This window comes from Salvelinus namaycush, chromosome 11 (genome assembly GCF_016432855.1).
Source record: "Salvelinus namaycush isolate Seneca chromosome 11, SaNama_1.0, whole genome shotgun sequence".
Classification (NCBI taxonomy): domain Eukaryota; kingdom Metazoa; phylum Chordata; class Actinopteri; order Salmoniformes; family Salmonidae; genus Salvelinus; species Salvelinus namaycush.
The window spans coordinates 22,580,813-22,603,684 of record NC_052317.1 but is presented as its reverse complement, the minus strand read 5'-3'; the positions used below and the strand labels follow the sequence as shown (position 1 = coordinate 22,603,684).

The 22,872-nt window shown below is 42.5% G+C and overlaps 1 protein-coding gene across 2 annotated transcripts in view; it reads left to right on the top strand.

Moving 5' to 3' along the window:
• Positions 1-7,368: 7,368 nt before the first annotated feature.
• LOC120055923 (extended synaptotagmin-2-like) overlaps positions 7,369-22,872 on the top strand; it is a 54,303-nt gene continuing 38,799 nt past the window's right edge. The window contains exons 1-2 of one of the 2 annotated variants that reach the window (XM_039003972.1): positions 7,369-7,520; positions 7,796-8,228. In XM_039003972.1, the coding sequence (XP_038859900.1) occupies positions 7,803-8,228 (426 nt within the window). In that variant the 5' untranslated portion in view covers positions 7,369-7,520; positions 7,796-7,802. Of the gene's footprint in view, positions 7,621-7,795; positions 8,229-22,872 lie in introns of both variants that reach the window. The other variant, XM_039003973.1, reaches the window with a different exon arrangement.

The following is a 22,872-nucleotide window of genomic DNA, read 5'->3' as shown; positions in this document are numbered from 1 at the left end:
CTTAATATAAGGAATTTAATGTATAGCATTTATTTGTACTTTTACTCAAGTATGACAATTGAGTAATTTTTCCACCATTGTACTTAAATGCATTCTACTGGCTGACTTTCACTTTTACTTGAGTCATTTTATATTAAGGTATCTTTATTTTCATTCAAATGACTACTTTTTCCACCACTGTACATTTTGAGGTTACTGTAACAAGATAGCATGCATAGGTTGTCTCAGGTATGTGGAGATCTTGACAATTGCTGTAATAATCTGTGCAGAATCTCGAATGGCATAGATCACTTTCACCATGTAATTTTAATGTAACTTCAACTGTGATCCAGGCTATTTGGTTCTGCTATTAGATGAAGCACAGTGATAACACATTCATCTGACATTGTATTCCCATTTGAAATTTGCTGTGCTTTTAAATGGTTGAAAGCGCAGTGATAGACTTGGGTGACAACAAAACCAAAAATCAGACATTGTTTTTCTATTGGGAGTCCTTTGTTGTTCTTTTAGATGGTTGATAGCATAGTGATAACACATCTTTTTGAGTGGCTGTTTGAATCTCATTGATCGTCTCAACCAAATATTACAGAATTACCCATCTTGAAATGACATGGTGTGCCCAGTGGGTTCCCACTAACCATCATCGTACATGCATTATGCAAGACTAGCTCTCTGATGTTGATTTTTACACTGGCATGTGTGCTTTTATAGAGATGAATACATAATGGTGGTGGAAATACTGATAAATGAATATAGAAGGGAGATGAGCCTGTTTTAGTCATGTGTCTGTGTAGAATAACCAAGGTTCAGGAATATGTATTTATGTTGTACTATTCCTCCTTATGTTACACATATATACAATTAGTAAAGTCATACGGTAGATCGGGGGTTTTACATTTTTACCCTGTGAGGTCCGGAGCCTGCTGGTTTTCAGTTCTACCTGATAGTTAACCGCAATCAGTCCTTGATTAGAGGGGAACAATTAAAAAACACAGTGGAACTGGCTTCATGGGTACAGAGTTGAGATTGAGGGCTGTAGATGATCAGTGTATATTCCATACAGAGACAACTATTTGGTCATCAAAAATAGAATGATAAAGTATAACAGAGTAATGCATTCGTTCACTTATCAAGGTTCAATCAAATGTATGAGCAGATGGAAGGTATGTGCATCCTGTCCTTTAGAAAAGTCTCCTTTCTTTATTCAGCTTGAAAATCTCTCCCATATTGGCAAAAAAGTGATGTGCCTTCTAATATGGGATTAGAATGGAAATGTCTAGCATGTCTTTCACTGTCATGTGGTGTCTCCATAGAATTCAATGCCTTCGGAAAGTATTCAGACCCCTTGACTTTTCCCACGTTTGTTAGGTTACAGCCTTATTCCAAAATTGATTAAATTGTTATTTTCCCCCTCATCAATCTACACACAACACTCCATAATGACAAAGCAAAAACAGTAAAAAAAAAAAGAAGTAATAATACATTTACATAACTATTCAAACCCTTTACTCTGTACTTTGTTTGAAGCACCTTTGGCCTCGAGTCTTCTTGGCTATGGCGCTATAAGCTTAGCACACCTGTATTTTGGGAGTTTCTCCCATTCTTCTCCCATTCTTCTCTGTCAGGTTGGATGGGGAGCTTCACCTCACAGCTATTTTCAGGTCTCTCCAGAGATGTTTGAAGTCCGGGTTCTGGCTGGGCCACTCATGGGCCACTCAAGGACATTCACAGACTTGTCACGAAGCCAATCCTGTGTTGTCTTGGCAGTGTGCTTAGGGTCGTTGTCCTGTTGGAAGGTGAACCTTTGGCGCAGTCTGAGGTCCTGAGAGTTCCGGAGCAGGTTTTCATCAAGGATCTCTCTGTACTTTGCTCCGTTCATCCTTCCCTCAATCCTGACTACTCTCCCAGTCCCTGCAGCTGAAAAACATCCCCATAGCATGATGCTGCCACCACCATGCTTCACCGTAGGGATGGCACCAGGTTTCCACCAGACGTGACGCTTGGTATTCAGGCCAAAGAGTTCAATCTTAGTTTCATCAGGCCAGAGCATTTTGTTTCTCATGGTCTGAGAATCCTTTAGGTACCTTTTGGCAAACTCCAAGCAGGCTGTTTTTTATTTAAATTGTATTTATTGTTTATTTAACTAGGCAAGTCAGTTAAGAACAAATTATTATTTTACAATGACAGCCTACCCAGGGCCAAACCATTCCCAAACCCGGACGACGCTGGGCCAATTGTGCGCCGCCCTAAGGGACTCCCGATCACGGCCGGTTGTGATACAGCCCGGGATTGAACCAGGGTCTGTAGCAACGCCTCTACCACAGTGCCTTACACTGCTGCGCCACTCCGGAGCCTGTCATGTGCCTTTTACTAAGGAGTGGCTTCCGTCTGGCCACTCTACCATAAACGCCTGACTGGTGTAGGGTTGCAGAGATGGTTGTCCTTCTGGAAGGTTCTCCCATCGCCATAGAGGAACTCTGAAGCTCTGTCAGAGTGAACAGCGGGTTCTTGGTCACCTCCTTGACCAAGGCACTTCTCCCACGATTGTTCAGTTTGGCCGGGCGGCAAGCTCTAGGAAGTCTTGGTGGTTCCAAACCTCTTCCATTTAAAAATGATGGAGGCCACGGTGTTCTTGGGGACCTTCAATGCTGCAGACATTTTTTGGTACCCTTCCCCAGATCTGTGCCTCAACACGATCCTGTCTCGGAGCTCTACGGACAATTCCTTCAATCTCATGGCTTGTTTTTTTGCTCTGACATGCACTGTGAACTGTGGGACCTTATATAGACAGGTGTGTGCCTGTCCAAATCATGTCCAATCAATTGAATTTAACCCAGGTGGTTTCCAATCAAGTTGCAGAAACATCTCAAGGATGATCAATGGAAACATGAGCTCAATTTCTCGTCTCATAGCAAAGGGTCTGAATACTTGTGTAAATAAGGTATTTCTGTTTTTAAGGTTTTATACATTTGCTAACATTATGGGGTATTGTGTGTAGATTGATGAGTATTTTTTATTTATTTAATCCATTTTAGAATAAGGCTGTAATGTAAAAAAATGTGGAAACAGTCAAGGGGTCTGAATACTTTCTGAATGCGCCGTAGATACATATCTCTATGTGGCTGTCATTGTTACGGTAGTTGAAGATTATTCATTTTCCAACGGTTTTCAACACTTTTACTCATCAATGTTAATGATTAAGATATTGCTCCACAGTAATTTCAGCGATTAGGGAAGTCATTTTTTTTATTGAACTGGCAACTTTTTGCGAGATGCTCAGGATTATTTCTACACCCATCCACAGCATCACGTTCTCATGGGCATTGTGCTTTGAACTAGCACAGAACACATTCATCAATTGTAATGTGAGAAACCAAACTACCTAGGCCTAATTGTTTACTCGTCATCGACTGCATGATAAACAGACATGAAGGGTCTAATGTGGTCCTATTGCATTGAATCACATCGTTATTTTCTTTCATAATGAATGGGTCCTTCATCCCACAGGCAATCTACTGTAGTAACACACAAATACACACACATACACTCTGCCGTCTAAATGCAAATTTACTATTCCATTTCTGGCAACAATCCTCGTGAAATTTTGCCAAACAGAGTCCACCCCCCCCCCCCCCCCCCCCGCCACACACACACACACACACAAACACACACTACTAGACAATCCCTGCACCCTCTCTGAACTCCAATTCAACCAGGCAGGGCCCTTTGAACTGCCCAGAGAGATCAGTGATGAGCACAGTCATTTTTCCTCTGAACAGGACGTTTTACCAGGAAACCCTCAATGAATAGGAAAGAACCAATAGAAATCCTATAATTCTGTGAAAGAACCCCCAGTAAACGTACAGGCAGGCAGATGGAATCGTACTTCTCTTCTCCAGCTATGCTCGGCTGCTACTCTCATGGGCTGCATCTTTTGTCACATTATTGTTTTGAACGTTCTTTAGGTGACTGAGCGAACATGTTAATGTTTCATCCAACATGTGTACCTTTCTCGAAGATGGATGGGGAAAGACCTTGTACATCCACTGCAAAGTCTACATAGTCTACTGCACTGAGTTAAATCCATTCCAGGCATTTCTTGAACACATCTGTTAATGCCATACCATTAGAATTAATTAATTATATTTCTATGCCATGCCCTTCTGTTGAATGTGTTCATGCATCAGAGTATCAGATGGTATCAGATGATATGAATGTCAGCAGGGATACAGGGATGCATACTTAAGCAATAAGGCACAAGGGGGTGTGGTATATAGCTAATATAGGGCTGTTCTTAGCCCTTAGCTGTGGTATATTGGCCATATACCACAGCCAATCATCATTCAGGGCTCGAACCGCCCAGTTTATAAAATACTTTGTTTGAGTTGAGATGACAAGTGTACATCTCCAGCTACATTGACGATACAGGGAAGCTGATCAAGTATAGCTCTAGACCTACTGAATAGAGCCCTCTAGTGACAATATTTTGTTTCAGTGGTGTTTGTATATACCACACTGCATCAGTCATATGATGCATTGTCACCTAGAGGGCTCTATTGAGTACGTCTAGACTAGAGCAATACTCTATCAGCTTTGGCTAATGTAGCTGGAGATATACTTGTCATCTCAACATTCGTAGCCCATCAGATTGTTTGACATCTTGTTTCAAAGCGGTTTTCTGTCATACTCTACACTTCAGGGAATGTCAAGTCCTGTCAGCTCTTTGTAATAACATCCTCTCAGAACTGATAGCCCATTCAAAATATCATATAGGGCATAAGCAATGGCCTGTTATAAAACCACATAGATAGCGATAGTTTCCCAGGGTTGCTATATTGTAGCCTGTATCATTGATTCATATCATTCTAATCATTCCATTAGGCTTATACCTTGGTAATGAATGATCTATTCCAACTACTATTATCCATGCCACGTTCCTACTGGGATTTGGCAAATTCAAGAGTGCCTAGTTATAGGCTATAGGTAGGCTACAGTATATTATCAAGTCTTTATTGACATCTAGTGGACAAAATACCTTAGTACATTATGTTTTGAGCATGGTGGGACAGTTCTCTAATCTATCCCTTTTGTGATAGAACATACATCAGGGACCCCCTCATAATTAGAACACAATTTGAGTTAGATAAAAAATAGCATACAAGGAGTTTTACTATGACTTCGGCAGTGAATGGCCGGACGAACCAAGTCTCTGATTACTGCGTTGTAGGAAAAGAGCTTTTAAGAAAGCCATTTCTCTGTACTTGTGCACATGACAATAAAACTTGAAACTTGAAACTTCTGGCCCTGGGAATGCCTTCCTTTTGGCATCGGAGAGAACATTTTTGCAGTTTTCAAGCTAATTTCCTGCAATTCTACACATTTTGTCATGGGGCAGAAATCTTTTTTGTTGTTGTTGCAGCTTTAAAGCTAATATCCTGCAATTCTACAAATGTTTCCATGAGGCAGAGAGAAAACTTTTACGTTTTAAATCTTCAATTACAGTGCATTTATGTATTCAGACCTTTTCCTATGAAACTCTAAATTGTGCTCAGGGGCATCCTGTTTCCATTGCTCATCCTTGATTGGAGCCCACCTGTGGTAAATTCAATTTATTGGACATGATTTGGAAAGGCACACACCTGTCTCTATAAGGTCCCACAGTTCACAGTGCATGTCAGAGCAAAAACCAAGCCATGAGGTTGAATGACTTGTCTGTAGCTCTCCGAGACAGGATTGTGTCGAGGCACAGATCTGAAGAAGGGTACCAAAATATTTCTGCAGCATTGAAGGTCCCCAAGAACACAGTGGCCTCCATCATTCAAAAATGGAAGAAGTTTGGATCCACCAAGACTCTTCCTAGAGCTGGCTGCCCGGCCAAACTGAGCAATCGTGGGAGAAGGGCTTGCTCAGGGAGGTGACCAAGAACACGATGGTCACTCTGACAGAGCTCTAAAGTTCCTCTGTGGAGATGGGAGAACCTTCTATAAGGACAACTATCTCTGCAGCACTCTACCAACCAGGCCTTTATGTTAGAGTGGCCAGACAGAAGCCACTCCTCAGTAAAAGGCACATGACAGCCCCATTGGAGTTTGCCAAAAGGCACATAAAGACTCTCAGACCATGAGAAACAAGATTCTTTGCTCTGATGAAACCAAGATTTTACTTGGAGAAAACCTGGCACCATCCCTACGGTGTAGCATGATGGTGGCAGCATCATATCGTGGGGATGTTTTTCAGCGGCAGGGACTGCGAGACTAGTCAGGATCGAGGGAAAGATGAACGGAGCAAAGTACAGAGAGATCCTTGATGAAAACCTGCTCCAGAGCGCTCAGGACCTCAAACTGGTGTGACGATTCACCTTCCAACTGGACAACAACCCTAAGCACACAGCCAAGACAACACAGGATTGGCTTCGTGACAAGTCTGTGAATGTTCTTGAGTGGCCCAGCCAGAGCCCAGACTTGAATCCGATCGAACATCTCTGGAAAGACCTGAAAATAGCTGTGCAGCAACGCTCCCCATCCAACCTGACAGAACTTGAGAGGATCTGCAGAGAAGAATGGGAGAATCTCCCCAAATACAGGTGTGCCAAGCTTATAGCGTCATACCGAAGAAGACGCGTGGCTGTAATCGCTGCCAACAATGCTTTACTTATGTAAATGTTATATTTCCGTTTTTTTATTTGTAATACATTTGCTAAACTTTCTAAAACCCTGTTTTTGTTTTGTCATTATGGGGTATTGATGAGGGGGAAAAAACAATTTAATGAATTTTAAATGTGGCTGTAACATAACAAGATGTGGAAAAAGTCAAGGGGTCTGAATACTTTCCGAATGCGTATGTGTGTGTATATATATATATATATATATATATATATATAATTGGTGGAGTACTGTGGATACCAATATCCCTGGTAGCCTCCCAGGCCCATCTCGCCAAGGGTTAAGAACATACATTTTAGATTCATAATATTACATTGTATTATACTACAACACGGATCCCTTGGCAAAAAATCGTTTAATCTGTTAGTAATATTCATTAATAAATATATATATATATATTTTGAGATCTGACCGCAAACCTCCTGCAGTAAACCTCATCGGACCCCCTTTGAGAACCCCTGTGATAGATGACATGTACAATAAACAGTAAAAAAAACAACACTGATATTAGACTATTTTGTTGTTGTTGATTATTAGACTATTCGATCAATATTTATGGTTTAAAGTACACGTATCCACGAGATGGCGCTTGGAAATCCCTTTTCAAAAATCCCTCCCTGAGTTTGACCTATTTTGACAATGATAATTTCCTGTTAGAAAAATGAGAAAGGGGCTGGGCTGAACCAGACCATGATCCTGTATTGTGTGCGTGTAGAGGCGAAACATTCTGAAGCGGGATCTGGTGAAGGGATTATTACTGGTGTTACGTTGGAAAATAAACCATTCGAAGGACGTCATGCAGTGTACGGGACTGGTACACCTAATTTAAATCATTGCGGATGTCGAATAGGGAAACGGGTGAGGAAAAATATCTGTAATATAACCGAAAACAAATAACGAAAGTGTACTTTTTGCAGCTCATTAGCCCCTGAGCAGGTTGACAGGTCGACCAACTCAGGTGAGCCCTTTGCTCCGAACTATGATTCAATCGATCGAAATCTTTCCTCAGCCGCTGTTGTTGCAACATTTTGACAGTGGTAACATTGCAACGTTTCTCAGCGTGTTTGTATTACATTGTATGTGAGTGTGAAATGTTTGTCTGTCGCTTATGCTCTTTTCTCTATTCTGCGTAGAGTGGAAATGAGAAGAGCGGCGGCGGAAAAGAGTGGCGCTCAAGGAAAGGAGCCTGGAAAGACAACTTCCACAGGACCAACAACGGCCAGGGAAAATGGACCGAGTTTACCAACGACACCGATCTCTCCAGTCAGCCCCACGACACCAATACTAGCCCCGGTGGATCTGAAAGATGAGCCACAGTCTCCCGTCACAGATGCCACTCAGATGTTGATAAAATGTGCCAAGTCCTTCATCGTTATTTTCCCAATTTATGTGTTGGGATATTTTGATTTCAGTTTCAGTTGGGTTTTAATAGGGCTTACCATCTTTTTCTGGTGGAGAAGACATCAAGGCCATAAAAACAACAGACTGACCCGTTCCCTGGCATTCTTGGAGCATGAAGAAAAAACTGTCAAACAAAGTTTGGCGACCTCTGAGTTGCCACCATGGGTAAGAATGACATAGTTTTATTGAGTTAAACATTTGAACGGTTCTAACACGCCTACCTTATTCCTGGTTAGTTGTAACAGATGATTAGGGTTGTGAATGTTATTTTCCCCACAGCTCAACTGTCAGTTAAATAATCCGTTGCACAGTATCTTTAGTGTTGACAGGATAATGTCATAGAAAGGTTCTGGGGGGGAGTCATCGGCAATGTTCCCTATAATTTTGTTCAGGAATGAGCAAATTTAAAAGTTGTGAAAATGGTGGTGTTTGATGCAAGAAACCACTTTACAAAATAAAATGCATTATTATTATTCCCATACCATTATTACAGAAAATCGGACAAATTATGCTACACTCTGGCTATTTAGGCTTGAATAAACTCTCAAAATACAACGCTGCCCCTTTAAGACAAAAAAAAGCTGATTACCTGACTTGCTTTTCAAAGATGTCTTGAAATGTACACGTTTTGTGCTCTTGTAGGAAGCAATTACTCTCCTATTGCTGACTACAAATGATCTATAACTGGATATTAACTAAATGTGCACACGTGGCTACATGCAGCTCTCGCTTTGATCTCAAAACAAGCACATCTACTCACGACCACAGCTGTAAACACAGTCCATTTCAGAGTAAATGGCACAGATCCATATATGACAATGGTCTATTTGCATATAGGCCTACTGCAGCTCTTTTTTAAGTGTTTTATTTGATTTATTTCACCTTTATTTAACCAGGTAGGCTAGTTGAGAACAAGTTCTCATTTACAACTGCGACCTGGCCAAGATAAAGCAAAGCAGTGCGACACAAACAACACCACAGAGTTACACATGGAATAAACAAGCGTACAGTCAATAACACAATAGAAAAAAAGTCTATATACAGTGTGTGAAAATGGTGTGATAAGGTAAGGCAATAAATAGGCTATAGTAGCGAAGTAATTACAATTTAGCAAATTAACACTGGAGTGATAGATGTGCAGATGATGTGCAAGTAGAAATACTGGTGTGCATTAGAGCAGAAAAGTAAATAAAAACAATATGGGGATGAGGTAGGTAGATTGGATGGGCTATTTACAGATGGGCTATTTACAGCTGCATCGATCGGTTAGCTGCTCAGATAGCTGATGTTTAAAGTTAGTGAGGGAAATATAAGTCTCCAACTTCAGCGATTTTTGCAATTCGTTCCAGTCATTGGCAGCAGAGAACTGGAAGGAAAGGTGGCCAAAGGAGATGTTGGCTTTGGGAATGACCAGTAAGATATACCTGCTGGAGCGCATGCAAAGGGTGGGTGTTGTTATCGTGACCAGTGAGCTGAGATAAGGTGGAGCTTTACCTAGCAAAGACTTATAGATGACCTGGAGCCAGTGGGTCTGGCGACAAATATGTAGCGAGGGCCAGCCGACGAGAGCATACAGGTCGCCGTGGTGGGTGGTATATGGGGCTTTGGTGACAAAACGGATGGCACTGTGATAGACTGCATCCAGTTTGCTGAGTAGAGTGTTGGAGGATATTTTGTAAATGACATCGCCGAAGTCGAGGATCAGTAGGATAGTCAGTTTTACGAGGGTATGTTTGGCGGCGTGAGTGAAGGAGGCTTTGCTGCGAAATAGGAAGCCGATTCTAGATTTAATTTTGGATTGGAGATGTTTATTATGAGTCTGGAAGGAGAGTTTACAGTCTAGCCAGACACCTAGGTATTTGTAGTTGTCCACATATTCTAAGTCAGAACCGTCCAGAGTAGAGGTCGACCGATTTATGGTTTTTCAACGCCGATACCGATTATTGGAGGACAAAAAAAGCCGATACCGATTAATCGGCCGATTTATTTATAAAAAAAAAAAAAAAAAAAAAAAAAGAATATATATATATATATATATCATACACACACACATTTTTGTAATAATGACAATTGCAACAATACTGAATGAACAATGAACACTTTTATTTTAACTTAATATAATACATAAATAAAATCAATTTAGTCTCAAATAACATGAGAACATATGTTAAAATGAACCACCAGCTTTCATGGGTCTTCAATATTCCCAGTTAAGAAGTTTTAGGTTGTAGTGCAGAAAGCAGAGCTTGTCTGCATGGTCCCCTGTCAGTCTGCTCCTCTGCGAAACACAGACCTTATTTGAAGTAGATCAAGACATTCTCTATGGAAGACATGAACGGTAAAATAACGAAGGAACCCCTTTCAAGTTCAGCCGCAAGTTATTACAGGAATTATAACGCGTCGACTATTTCTCTCTAAACCATATACCTTTGACTAATCCGGAAACTATCACCTCGAAAACAAAACATTTATTCCGTTCCGTATTTTATCTAACTGGTGGCATCCATGAGTCTAAATATTCCTGTTACATTGCACAACCTTCAATGTTATGTCATAATTACGTAAAATTCTGGCAAATTAGTTCGCAAAGAGCCAGGCGGCCCAAACTGTTGCATATACCCTGACTCTGCGTGCAATGAACACAAGAGAAGTGAACACAAGAGAAGTGACATAATATTGCCTGCTAACCTGGATTTCTTTTAGCTAAATATGCAGGTTTAAAAATATACTTATGTATTGATTTTAAGAAAGGCATTGATGTTTATGGTTAAGTACACATTGGAGCAATGACAGTCATTGATTGATTGGTTTTTATAAGATAAGTTTAATGCTAGCTAGCAACTTACCTTAGCTTACTGCATTCGCGTAACAGGCAGGCTCCTCGTGGAGTGCAATGTAATCAGGTGTTAGAGCATTGGACTAGTTAACTGTAAGGTTGCAAGATTGGATCCCCCGAGCTGACAGGGTTAGAACGTTCCTAGGCCGTCATTGAAAAGAAGAATGTGTTCTTAACTGACTTGCCTAGTTAAATAAAGATTAAATAAAGGTGTAAAAAAAAAAAGGCAAATCGGCGCCCAAAAATACCGATTTCAGATTGTTATGAAAACTTGAAATCGGCCCTAATTAATCGGCCATTCCGATTAATCGGTCGACCTCTAGTCCAGAGTAGTGATGCAAGTCGGGCGGGCGGGTGCGGGCAGCGAACGGTTGAAAATCATGCATTTAGTTTTACTAGCGTTTAAGAGCAGTTGGAGGCCACGGAAGGAGTGTTGTATGGCATTGAAGCTCGTTTGGAGGTTTGTTAACACAGTAATTGTTTATGCCATACGGGTCTGTGAAGAGGAAGGGCTGAGTCTTGCCTGTCAATGCAATAGAATCCTACTCCATTGTGTTCTGCCTACAACAAAATCTCTTGCATATTTAGTTTTGTTTCGGTATGTTGCATTAAAAGTGATTAATATTTTGTTGTTTCGATCACAATTGCCACAGTAAAGGGAAACGTTGGTGTTAACTAACAAGGAAAAATCCAGAAAATTGAGTGAAGTTCAATCTCGTCGTTATCTCCGTGGGCCGATATTTCTTCTGCGCAGCAGTCCTGGGGCTACCGCACGCATGCAGTTTAGAGGGAACATTGATCATCAGTCACCACCAGTCTCAGCTCACCTATTGCAAACTTCTGCTTATCACTGAGGACTGGTCAAGTCCACTAAGGAGACAGGTGCCCAGTAACCAATGGTATTATTTTAGGCCCAGCTCTGTTGACATGTTGTAATGATGACTGGAGATGGAGGTCCCAAATGGCACCCTATTGCCTATGTAGTGCGCTACTTTTGATCAGAGCACTATGGGCCCTGGTCAAAAGTGGTGCACTAAATAGGGAGTTAATGTGCCATTTGGAACGCATACCAGAGTATCCCTCCATTACATGATTTACGACTTCACACAGGCTCACAACAAATTAGGACCTAATCCTTGGTCTTTGGGTGAGGGCTTTCGATTATTCTGTTTGGATGTGATGCCCTTTCAGCTGCAGGGGTCGAGGCTGTTGGGTCTGTTTACTTGACGGCCATCGATGTCTTTCCAATTTTCACTTTTCTATTTCTACCCTGAATGCTTGTTGTGGACAGACTGAAGTTTCTTCCTTGAGATAGTGTTTTGGTGGAGGGTGTAGTCCTGCATGTCACAGGTCTACATACTTGGCTGTTACACTGTTGGGTGCAGTCTGTTGGGTTTTGTGTAGGGCTGTCAAACAATTAAAATAATGAAGATGCAAGTAACATGACTAGCTAGCTAAAGAATGTCGTTATCAAACCAGAAAATAGCAGCTTGTGAGTATTTTAAAACGGCCTGCGACATGCGGATGAATCTGCGGCAGAACACCCCCCACACATAGTAATATTGGGCAAAACTTTAAATCATGGTCTTCAGTTATGTAGCTAAATGCGCAGTGACTGTTAACTGGGTTCCATGTTGTGTTCTGCGCTTAAAAGGGCCATGCGGATAAACACGTTCGCTTAAATGGACGAAGAAATGGAGACCCGATGAACGGCGGCAAAAAAAATAAACGCAATAAAAATGTCACGCGTTTAACGCGTTAGACAGCCCTAGTTTTGTGACGTAATATACATTTTATTTTTGTGACATGAGATAAATGGCCTTAATTCAGAGTGAGAGTGTCGAGCAGTATGATGTATTGTTACACTCACAGCCCATCTTAATTTTGCTTACTCAGACTTCAGTTGAAGATCATAGGGAGAGTTGTTACTGTATTTCGGAGGGATCAGGGAAGGGAAAAGTCCATTCACCTGATGAGAGGTAGTTGTCTGAACATTGTGACTGATTATCATTGTTCTTGGTTGGGATATAGTTGATCCCACTTGTCATTCTTAGGGTGGATTTACATTAGATCTCACTAGACCTATTTTACTATCTCTCTTCAACCTCAGATTTGCAACTTTTCTGTTTACACTAGCCTTGGATGTGGTGTAGCCCAAGCCACATTCCTGCTTCATGTGTGAGTGCAGCTATTAGCATACTGGAAATACTAGGGCCGTGACAATATCAGTATTGCGATACTCATAAGTATCGTGGCAAGGCAACAAAACATGAAGCGTAGTTAACTTCTTTAGTAAAACAGTTATAATGTTTGAAACAAACATCCATTTGTTGTCTTCCAGAGTCACATTTATGTATTTTCCAAACTATAGCACACAATAGTTAACATACTGTAGGTTTTTAAAGGACCAAAGATTTAGGTTTCCTTCATGTTTTAATTTTTGCCTTAGCAGTATCACAATATTTTTTCTATCTTCACAGCCCTAGTAAATACCATGGTATATAGCCAAACAAAATAAGGATAACAATTCAAACTATACAGGAGCTTCTCATCTAAACCATATTGCATATAGTGTCGCACACTTGTTTAATGCAATGATTCACAAATGTGTGGATTATTTTAAAAGCCTTTCATTTTCAATTTGGCTTACAGAGCAAAAATGGTGTCTACTGGTATTAAGGTAATTCTTGTAGGGTGTGGGAGAGCCGTTGTCTTTACACTATCACTCTGGGGGTGTTGGTGGTATAGATGTCTACCTCCGGAGGCAGTGTGGGAGACATCTCTTAGAGCGATTTGAATCTAGATTCGTCTCTTTAAACTACACAAGTATCTCTACTGGACCTAGTTTGTGTTGTCAACAGGGGTGAAAGTAGATTTCATTTCATCCCTGTACTGTACCTTCCCAAAAAAAGGTATGGGCCTAATCAAAGAATTACATATAGAATCTCTATTAATTCAATAGGATCTCAATGGACCTAGTCATAAAGATTTGTCATTAACTTTTATGTGTTGCCTTTTATTGTGGCATAAACACAACCAGTCATGATGTTTTCATCTGATTGTCAATCACTTCAAAGGGCTCCTGTACTAAGCTACCCGTGCACGTTCATCCACTCACAACATATTACCAGCCTCCGAACAGTGGTGAAAGGGTAGACATATTTTACACCAAACATCAAAAAGTGTAATGACATTTTGGCGATTTGTCTTTAGGCCAGAAGTGATGTGTCCACTGCTGTCTATACACGCGTCTCGGTGTCAGCCACTCATCTCTGCCTTGGCAAAATGGTAGTGTTCTCGTCGAACTACATCGCATTTTGGAGCGCAGGCTATACCACCTGTTTAAGTCCATTCGCAAATGTTTCATGCCTCTGACATGCGGTAATGATTCATAGCGGTGACATTTTGTTTTCATTATTGTGATAGGCTCATGTTTTACCGGTACGGCGTACCTCCACTATTTATTTTGCCGGGACACCTCACTTTCACCCCTGGTCGGCGAAGCAGTGTAGTGTAAGGATGACCTTATTTGTATGGGTACCCACTTAATCAGCCAGCTAGATAAATGCTGCTAATCAACATGTTTGTTTCCCAACTTCAAACAACAGTTCACTTTCCCCACATCACTGTGCTTGACAGTAGCTCAACAGCCCTCATAGAGAGACTATGTAGGTCCATACTGGCCCCTATACCTATTAGGTCCTGCTGTGTCAGAGCAGCGCAGAAGGTCCTGGGGATGGGCTGATTTCCATTAGGCTAGGAGGGAGGGAGGAGAATACGGCTAAATTCTAGAAGACCGAGCTTCCTTCCGGTAATATATCATCAGCGTAAGACAGACATGAATGCTGTTGGGATATCCCATCATTCTGACACACTGTAGGGTGTGCAATAACAAACACATGTTTTGAGCAATGGGTAAAATTGCATGTTAATTGTGTAGATAGTTGTCTAAGAAACCAATAGTCCATACCTTATGTCTCCATCATAATCTGTTCAAGACTTCTAGGAGTTTTTACCCTTGTAGGATGGTCAAAATTAGGGCGACTGCCGTAATGTAAATCAATTGAGGCAAGAGGAAAAAGTGGTCAAAAATCAGGAAAATAGCATTGTGTCAGCTAGGCTGGATGCTGTGAGAATTAAGGCTACCTGACAGGCTGACCGTTGAACTTGTCATCTTTCTTGTCAAATCAGGAGGACATAATACAATATAGAGGTAAGATGGATATCGATTTTGAGACATGACATGTAGAATTGCTTTATTCAGGTATTTATATGCCTTGTAATAGGTTCTTATTGTAGATCTGACAGGTTGACATTTCACTCTGACAGCTGGACAAGTCAGGGCAAGTACAGGCAGCTTTGGTTAAGTAGCCTATATAGAACAATCAATTCCACACACAACTTGTCTTGGTTACTGTCAGAAACCTGACCCTGTGTCTGACATTGAGAAAATCAGAAGTAAGCAGCAAGCACTCTGTCAGGAGGAGTGGCATTGATTGTGATGTGATCCACAATAAGATTGTTTGAGCTTTATTCGGGAAAAAAAATGCAGCAGGCCTTGCCCTCCTAAACTAGGGCTATATCTCAAATGGTACCCTATTCCCTAAATAGTGCACTACTTTTGACCAGAGTCCTATAGGCCCTGTTCACGACAAAGGGAATTGGGTGCCATTTGCGACACAGCCAGTTGTACCTTGTAAAAGCTCCTGCATTGTTGTGTGTGTTGTCCTCTCAGCAAATATGCCTGGAATCAGGCTTGATAAACAGTGTGGGCTGCAACTCAGCCTGTTGAGCCAGGAATGTCTCATAGTGGATGGACAGTTTTTTAAAACTTAAAATAAAACTTTTTTACAGAAATGCACACTTACCAATAACTAGGCCTATTTCCTATATTTAAGGTGGCTTGCTATTTATACAGATGTCATGCCCGCATCTCTCTGATTCAGAGGGGTTGGGTTAAATGCTGAAGACACATTTCAGTTGAATTCATTCAGATGTACAACTGACTAGGTATCCCCCTTTCTTTTCATAGTCTAATCCTCTGAGCCAATATAAGCCTAAATCATGAGCAAGATCAAGCAAGATCAGGACTTGGATGTAATAGGTGCCGGTAGTCATTTTGGGTGCCGGTATTGTTTATATCTAGGAGCAGGTGCTCCACAATACTTTTGAGCTAATATTCTATAAAGAGGAACAGGAGCTCAAGCAGTAGTGTTTGAGGTGTTGATACTCAGCTCTGGTGATCTCCTGCCCAAGTCAAGCACTGAGCAACATGTCGCAGAAATCATAAGGGAGTGTTAAACTAAGATTTGACCTTGTATGTACAGAGTATCGTATATATATATATATATATATATATATATATATATATATAGTCTATAAATGAATGATACTATTGTTACAGTATATATTACCTAACAATGTCTGAGATGTCTTATGATACTCTTCGAAGAGTGTCTCTCTCTCTCTCTCTCTCTGTTTTGCACTTTCTAATGGTGTGTCATCATGATTTCAGTCAGTCTGAAAAGTTGAGAAAAAAAAAAGTTTGTTGAACGGAGAGCCTTGATTATTTCAAATGTGCGGATCCTGTGCTGTTTTATGTGACTTTCTTCACACCGTCTCATGGGAGCGATGAGTGTTATAACACAGCCTTGTGCTGTTGAGTTTTGCCTCTGACTACAGGGAGAGGAGAATAGGCTTTGTTTGACTCGTTCAAACCTACAGTCATGGGATCAAAGTAATGTACTGCTGTTGCATATGACCCTAACCACCTCCACACACAGTCTCTTATAGGAGTGACGGGTCTCAGTGACCTGGAGAGGGAAAGACAGTCCAGTCATCATCACAGTGCTCACTCACTGGATAATATGACTGACACATTTATGGGGGATCTAAGGACAACACACACAACAATGCAGGAGCTTTTACAAGGTGATTTTCCTCGTTATTATACCATGTGTACCACCACCTTGAGACAAAATATATTTCCTGTGTTGCCTGTATAGTACTTTAGGCTATGTAGTATAGCGCCTGATCCTGCTCTAGTTACTCTCATGCAGTGTTTCCCCTATATACATTAAGCAGAGGTGCACCGCTTCCTAGTGGAAGACCTGCTCATGGCATGGGAGATACTGTAGCTCATGTGCCACAAAGGCCTGTGAAGGTCTGGGATTTGATACTCCCCACAATGGCTCTCTCTGGTTCCTGTGGTGATTTATACGTCCCGCTCCACCCTACCATAAAGGCTGAAATATATGTGGGAACAACTGTCTTGTCATATAGTATGTCCTGTCCTGCAACATTTACCTCCCACCATTGATATAAACTCAGCAAAAAAGAAACTTCCCTTTTTCAGGACCCTGTCTTTCAAAGATAATTTGTAAAAATCCAAATAACTTCACAGATCTTCATTGTAAAGGGTTTAAACACTGTTTCCCATGCTTGTTCAATGAACCATAAACAATTAATGAACATGCACCTGTGGAACGGTAGGCAATTAAGGTCACTGTTATGGAAACTTAGGACACTAAAGAGGCCTTTCTACTGACTCTGAAAAACACCAAAAGAAAGAAGCCAAGGGTCCCTGCTCATCTGCGTGAATTAGGCATGCTGCAAGGAGGCATGAGGACTGCAGATCTGGCCAGGGCAATAAATTGCAATGTCCGTACTGTGAGACGCCTATGACAGCGCTACAGGGAGACAAGACGGACAGCTCATCGTCCTCGCAGTGGCAGACCACGTGTAACAACACCTGCACAGGATCGGTACATCTGAACATCACACCTGTGGGACAGGTACAGGTTGGCAACAACAACTGCCCGAGTTACACCAGAAATCCACAATCCCTCCATCAGTGCTCAGACTGTCTGCAATAGGCTGAGAGAGGCTGGACTGAGGGCTTGGAGGCCTGTTGTAAGGCAGGTCCTCACCAGACATCACCGGCAGCAACGTCACTTATGGGCACAAACCCACCGTTGCTGGACCAGACAGGACTGGCAAAAAGTGCTCTTCACTGACGAGTCGTGGTTTTGTCTCACCAGGCGTAATGGTCAGATTCGCGTTTATCGTCGAAGGAATGAGCGTTACACCGAGGCCTGTACTCTGGAGCGGGATCGAGGTGGAAGGTCCGTCATGGTCTGAGGCGGTGTGTCACAGCATCATCGGACATGGCTTGTTATCATTGCAGGCAATCTCAACCCTGTGTGTTTCAGGGAAGACATCCTCCTCCCTCCTGACATGACCCTCCAGCATGACAACGCCACCAGCCATACTGCTCGTTCTGTGCGTGATTTCCTGCAAGACAGGAATGTCAGTGTTCTGCCATGGCCAGCGAAGAGCCCGGATCTCAATCCCATTGAGAACGTCTGGGACCTGTTAGATTGGAGGGTGAGGGCTAGGGCCATTCCCCCCAGAAATGTCCAGGAACTTGCAGGTGCTTTGGTGGAAGAGTGGGGTAGCATCTCACAGCAAGAACTGGCAAATCTGGTGCAGTCTAGGAGGAGGAGATGCACTGCAGTACTTAATGCACCTGATGGCCACACCAGATACCGACTGTTAATTTTGATTTTGACCCCTTTCTTTGTTCAGGGACACATTATTTGATTTCTGTTAGTCACATGTCTGTGGAACTTGTTCAGTTTATGTCTCAGTTGTTGAATCTTATGTTCATACAAGTATTTCCAAATGTTAAGTTTGCTGAAAATAAACACAGTTGACAGTGAGAGGACGTTTCTTTTTTTGCTGAGTTTATTGCTTTCTGACTACTGAACGGACTACTTTCCACGGTAGCAGAAAGGGATAAACCTTTAACTTCTGGTTGAGTTGGAAGTTGGAGCTGTCACTTTTGACCTGCTGGTCTGTAATGCCTCAGACACAGTTACTGCTACTGACTTTTGACCTAGTAAACAAGCAAACAGAACAGAAGATATGAGTGTGATAGATAGTTTCATGGCACTAGGACCTTTATTTTTTACTGTAATAATAAATCATTTTTGTTATTATTTTTGTTATTATAGTGTTTCCCTCTTCATAGAATGAATGGTTTTGTATAATCCCACAGAACACAAATCTCGTAAATTGTTCCTGTGACGGTATGTGTCCACTGATAGCACTTTAGTGTGTGTGAACGAGACAATGAACCCTAGCCCAGCTGCCCTTTGTATGGGTTCCTAAACAGCGGTTCTGTGATTCCAGAAGTCCAGAATTACTCCAAAGGGCTGTGTACCAAGTGGCACACTATTCCTTATATAGTGCACTACTTTTGACCAGAGCTCTAAGCACTGTAAGAAGATGTACTGTACTGGATGGCTGTCGTTTTGCAAGCTCTATTTGGTCATTCTTTTGTCATTTATTTGTACTTTATGTTCTATAAATGTATCCACTATCATTCCTTACAACCGACAAGATCTTTTGAACATCAGATCTGTAGTTACTTACCTTAATTCCGGCTTCAACTTCGACTCATCCCTGGGTTCTTTCTGTAATTCCGGCCCAATTTTCAGGCTACCCAAGATAAAACGCCTGCGTTAGTGGCAAGAGAGGGGGTATGCTGGCGAGATTAAGGTGAAGGGAGAACCAGCCACCTCTTCTCCATTCTACTGGCCAATATACAGTCACTTGATAATAAGATAGATGACCTCCGATCGTGGGTTTGCTACCAACGGGACTCTCAACTGCAATATTCTCAGCTTTTTTGAGACATTGCTCACGGACAAGATACCCCCCCATGGCTGTCCAGCTGTCTCATCAACAACAACTGGTGTGCTGACTCGAGTGCGGTGGAAGTATCAACTCATTGATCACTATCTTGGAATACCTGATGGTCAAATGCCAAACTTTTTACCCCCCGAGGGAGTTTTCAGCTGTTATCGTGATTGTTGTATACATTCCACCTCAGGACAAGATAAATAACAAGCTGGCACTTAACGAACTGTACGAGGCTATAACCGAGCAGGACAACTTACATCCACAGGCTGCTTTTCTGGTTGCCGACAATTTAAAAAAATTAAAAATTCTGCGCCATTTACACTCGATGCCCAACTTCCATCAAACCGTCTCCTCGCCACTAGGGGCGATAAAGTCCTACACCACTGTTATTCTACCCACATACAAGGCCCTCCCTCGTCCATCATTCGTTAAGTCGGATCATGACTCCATACTCCTGCTTCCTGTTTACCAGCAGAAACTCAAACAGGAATTACCCGTGACTCGCTCCATTGAGAAATTATCTCCAGAATCAGAGATTATGCTACAGGACTGCTTTGCCAGCGTTGATTGGAATATGTATTCGGGACTCCACCGATAACATTGAAAAGCTAGCTATCCACCTCTGTCACCGGCTTCATAAGGAAATACATCGGCAACATTGTCCCCACAGTTGAGGTTTTGTGCTTCCCTAATCAAAAACCCTGGATTAACACTGAGGTTTGCGCTAAACTAAAATATAGCCCTGTGTGCGGTAGCCCTATTGCAGACAACCCTGAGGCTATGGCTGAGGGCAGGAACATTGCCTATCCCAGACAGCCCTGAGGCTATGGCTGAGGGCAGGGACATTGCCTATCCCAGACAGCCCTGAGGCTATGGCTGAGGGCAGGAACATTGCCTATCCCAGACAGCCCTGAGGCTATGGCTGAGGGCAGGAACATTGCCTATCCCAGACAGCCCTGAGGCTATGGCTGAGGGCAGGAACATTACCTATCCCAGACAGCCCTGAGGCTATGGCTGAGGGCAGGAATAATTGCAAGAAGTCCCGCTACGACCTCTGCAGAGTCATCAAATGAGCAAAATGACAATATAGGAATTAGGTGGAATCATACTACCCAGGCTCTGCTGCCCGCCACATGTGGCAGGGGCTACAGTCCATTACGGATTATAATGGAAGACCCAGCCTTCATCTGCCCAACGATACCTCTACACCAGACAAACTTAATGCATTTTATGCACACGTTGACAATCAAAATCTTGTGCTAGGTGTGAGGGCCACCACCGACCCAAAAGATTGGGTGATCTTGCTCTCCGAGGCCGACGTGAGTAAAGTCTTAAATGGTATTCCAGGGCGTGTTCTCAGAGCATGCTCAGAACAGCTGACTTGAAGGTGTTTGAAAAGGTTTGGCATGGGCCCTCATATCCTCAATGTTCTACAGCTGTACCAGGACTGGCTGCATCACTGCTTTGTATGGCAATAGCACCGCCCTTGTTCGCATGGCACTACAGAGGGTAATGCGGAAAGCCCAGTACATCACTGTGGCTGAGCTTCACAGATGTCTCAACTTTTGAGGGAGCATGCAATTAGCATGCTGACTGCAGGAATGACCGCCAGAACAGTTGCCAGAGAATTTAATGTACATTTTTTTACCATAAGCTGCCTCCAACATAGTTTTAGTGAATTTGGCAGTACATCCAACCAGCCTCACAACCGCGGACCATGCCAGCCCAGGACCTCCACATCTGGCTTCTTCACCTGCGGGATCATCTGGGACCAGCTACCCAGACAGCTGTTGAAGCTGAGTATTTCTGTCTGTAATTAAGCACTTTTGCGGGGAAAAATAAAGTTCTTGTTGGCTGGGCCTGGCTCCCAAGTGGGTGGGCCTATGGCTGCGCCCCTGCCCAGTCATGTGAATTCCATAGACTAGGGCCTAATTTATTTATTTCAATTGACTGATTTCCTTATATGAACTGTAACTCAGTAAAAAATGTTCATGTTGTGTTTTATGTTTTCGTTCTGTATATCTAATATAATGGCTATAAGGACTGAGTTTACTTTTGTATATTATTCTTATTTTTGCACTGTCTCTATGCGCACTGACAGGGCCCTACACACTAATACTCCAACACACATACAAACACAACACACATACTCACTCCATAGTTTGCTCACATACATTCATACTGACTCTACACACCCACTCGCATACAATCATCATATACGCTGCTGCTACTCTGTTTATCTTATATTCTGTACATACACTACATGACCAAAAGTATGTGGACACCTGCTCGTCAAACATCTCATTCCAAAATCATGGGCAAGAATATGGAGTTGGTCCCCGCTTTACTGCTATATCAGCCTCCACTCTTCTAGGAAGGATTTCCACTAGATGTTGGAACATTGCTGTGGGGACTTGCTTCCAATCAGCCATGTGCATTAGTAAGGTCGGGCGCTGATGTTGGGTGATTAGGCCAGGCTCGCTGTCGACGTTTGATGGTGTTGCGGTCAAGGCTCTGTGCAGGCCAGTCAAGTTCTTCTACACCGATCTTGACAAACCATTTCTATAGGTACCTCGCTTTGTGCACGGGGGCATTGTCATGCTGAAACAGGAAAGGGCCTTCCCCATACTGTTGCCACAAAGTTGGAAGCACAGAATCATCTAGAATGTCATTGTATGCTGTAGCGTTAATATTTCCCTTCACTGGAACTAATGGGCCTAGCCCGAACCATGAAAAACAGCCCCAGACCATTATTCCTCCTCCACCAAACTTTACAGTTTACACTGTGCATTGGGGCAGGTAGCGATCTCCTGGCATCCACCAAAATGTCAGACTGCCAGATGGTGTAGCTTGATTCATCACTCCAGAGAACGTGTTTCCACCTCTCCAGCGTCCAATGGCGGCAAGCTTTAAACCACTCCAGTCGACATTGCGCATGGTGGTCTTAGGCTTGTGTGTGGCTGCTCGGCCATGGAAACCCTTTTCATGACGCTCCCGATGAACAGTTCTTGTGCTGACGTTACTTCCCGAGGCAGTTTGGAACTTGGTAGTGAGTGTTGCAACCGAGAACAGATGATTTTTACGCGCTACGTGCTTCAGCAAACGGCGGTCCCGTTCTGTGAGCTTGTCTCGCCTACCACTTCGCAGCTGAGCCGTTGTTTCTCCTAGACGTTTCCACTTCACAATAACAGCACTTACAGTTGATTGGGGCAGCTCTAGCAGGGCATAAATTTGACGAACTGACTTGTTGAAAAGGTGGCATCCTAT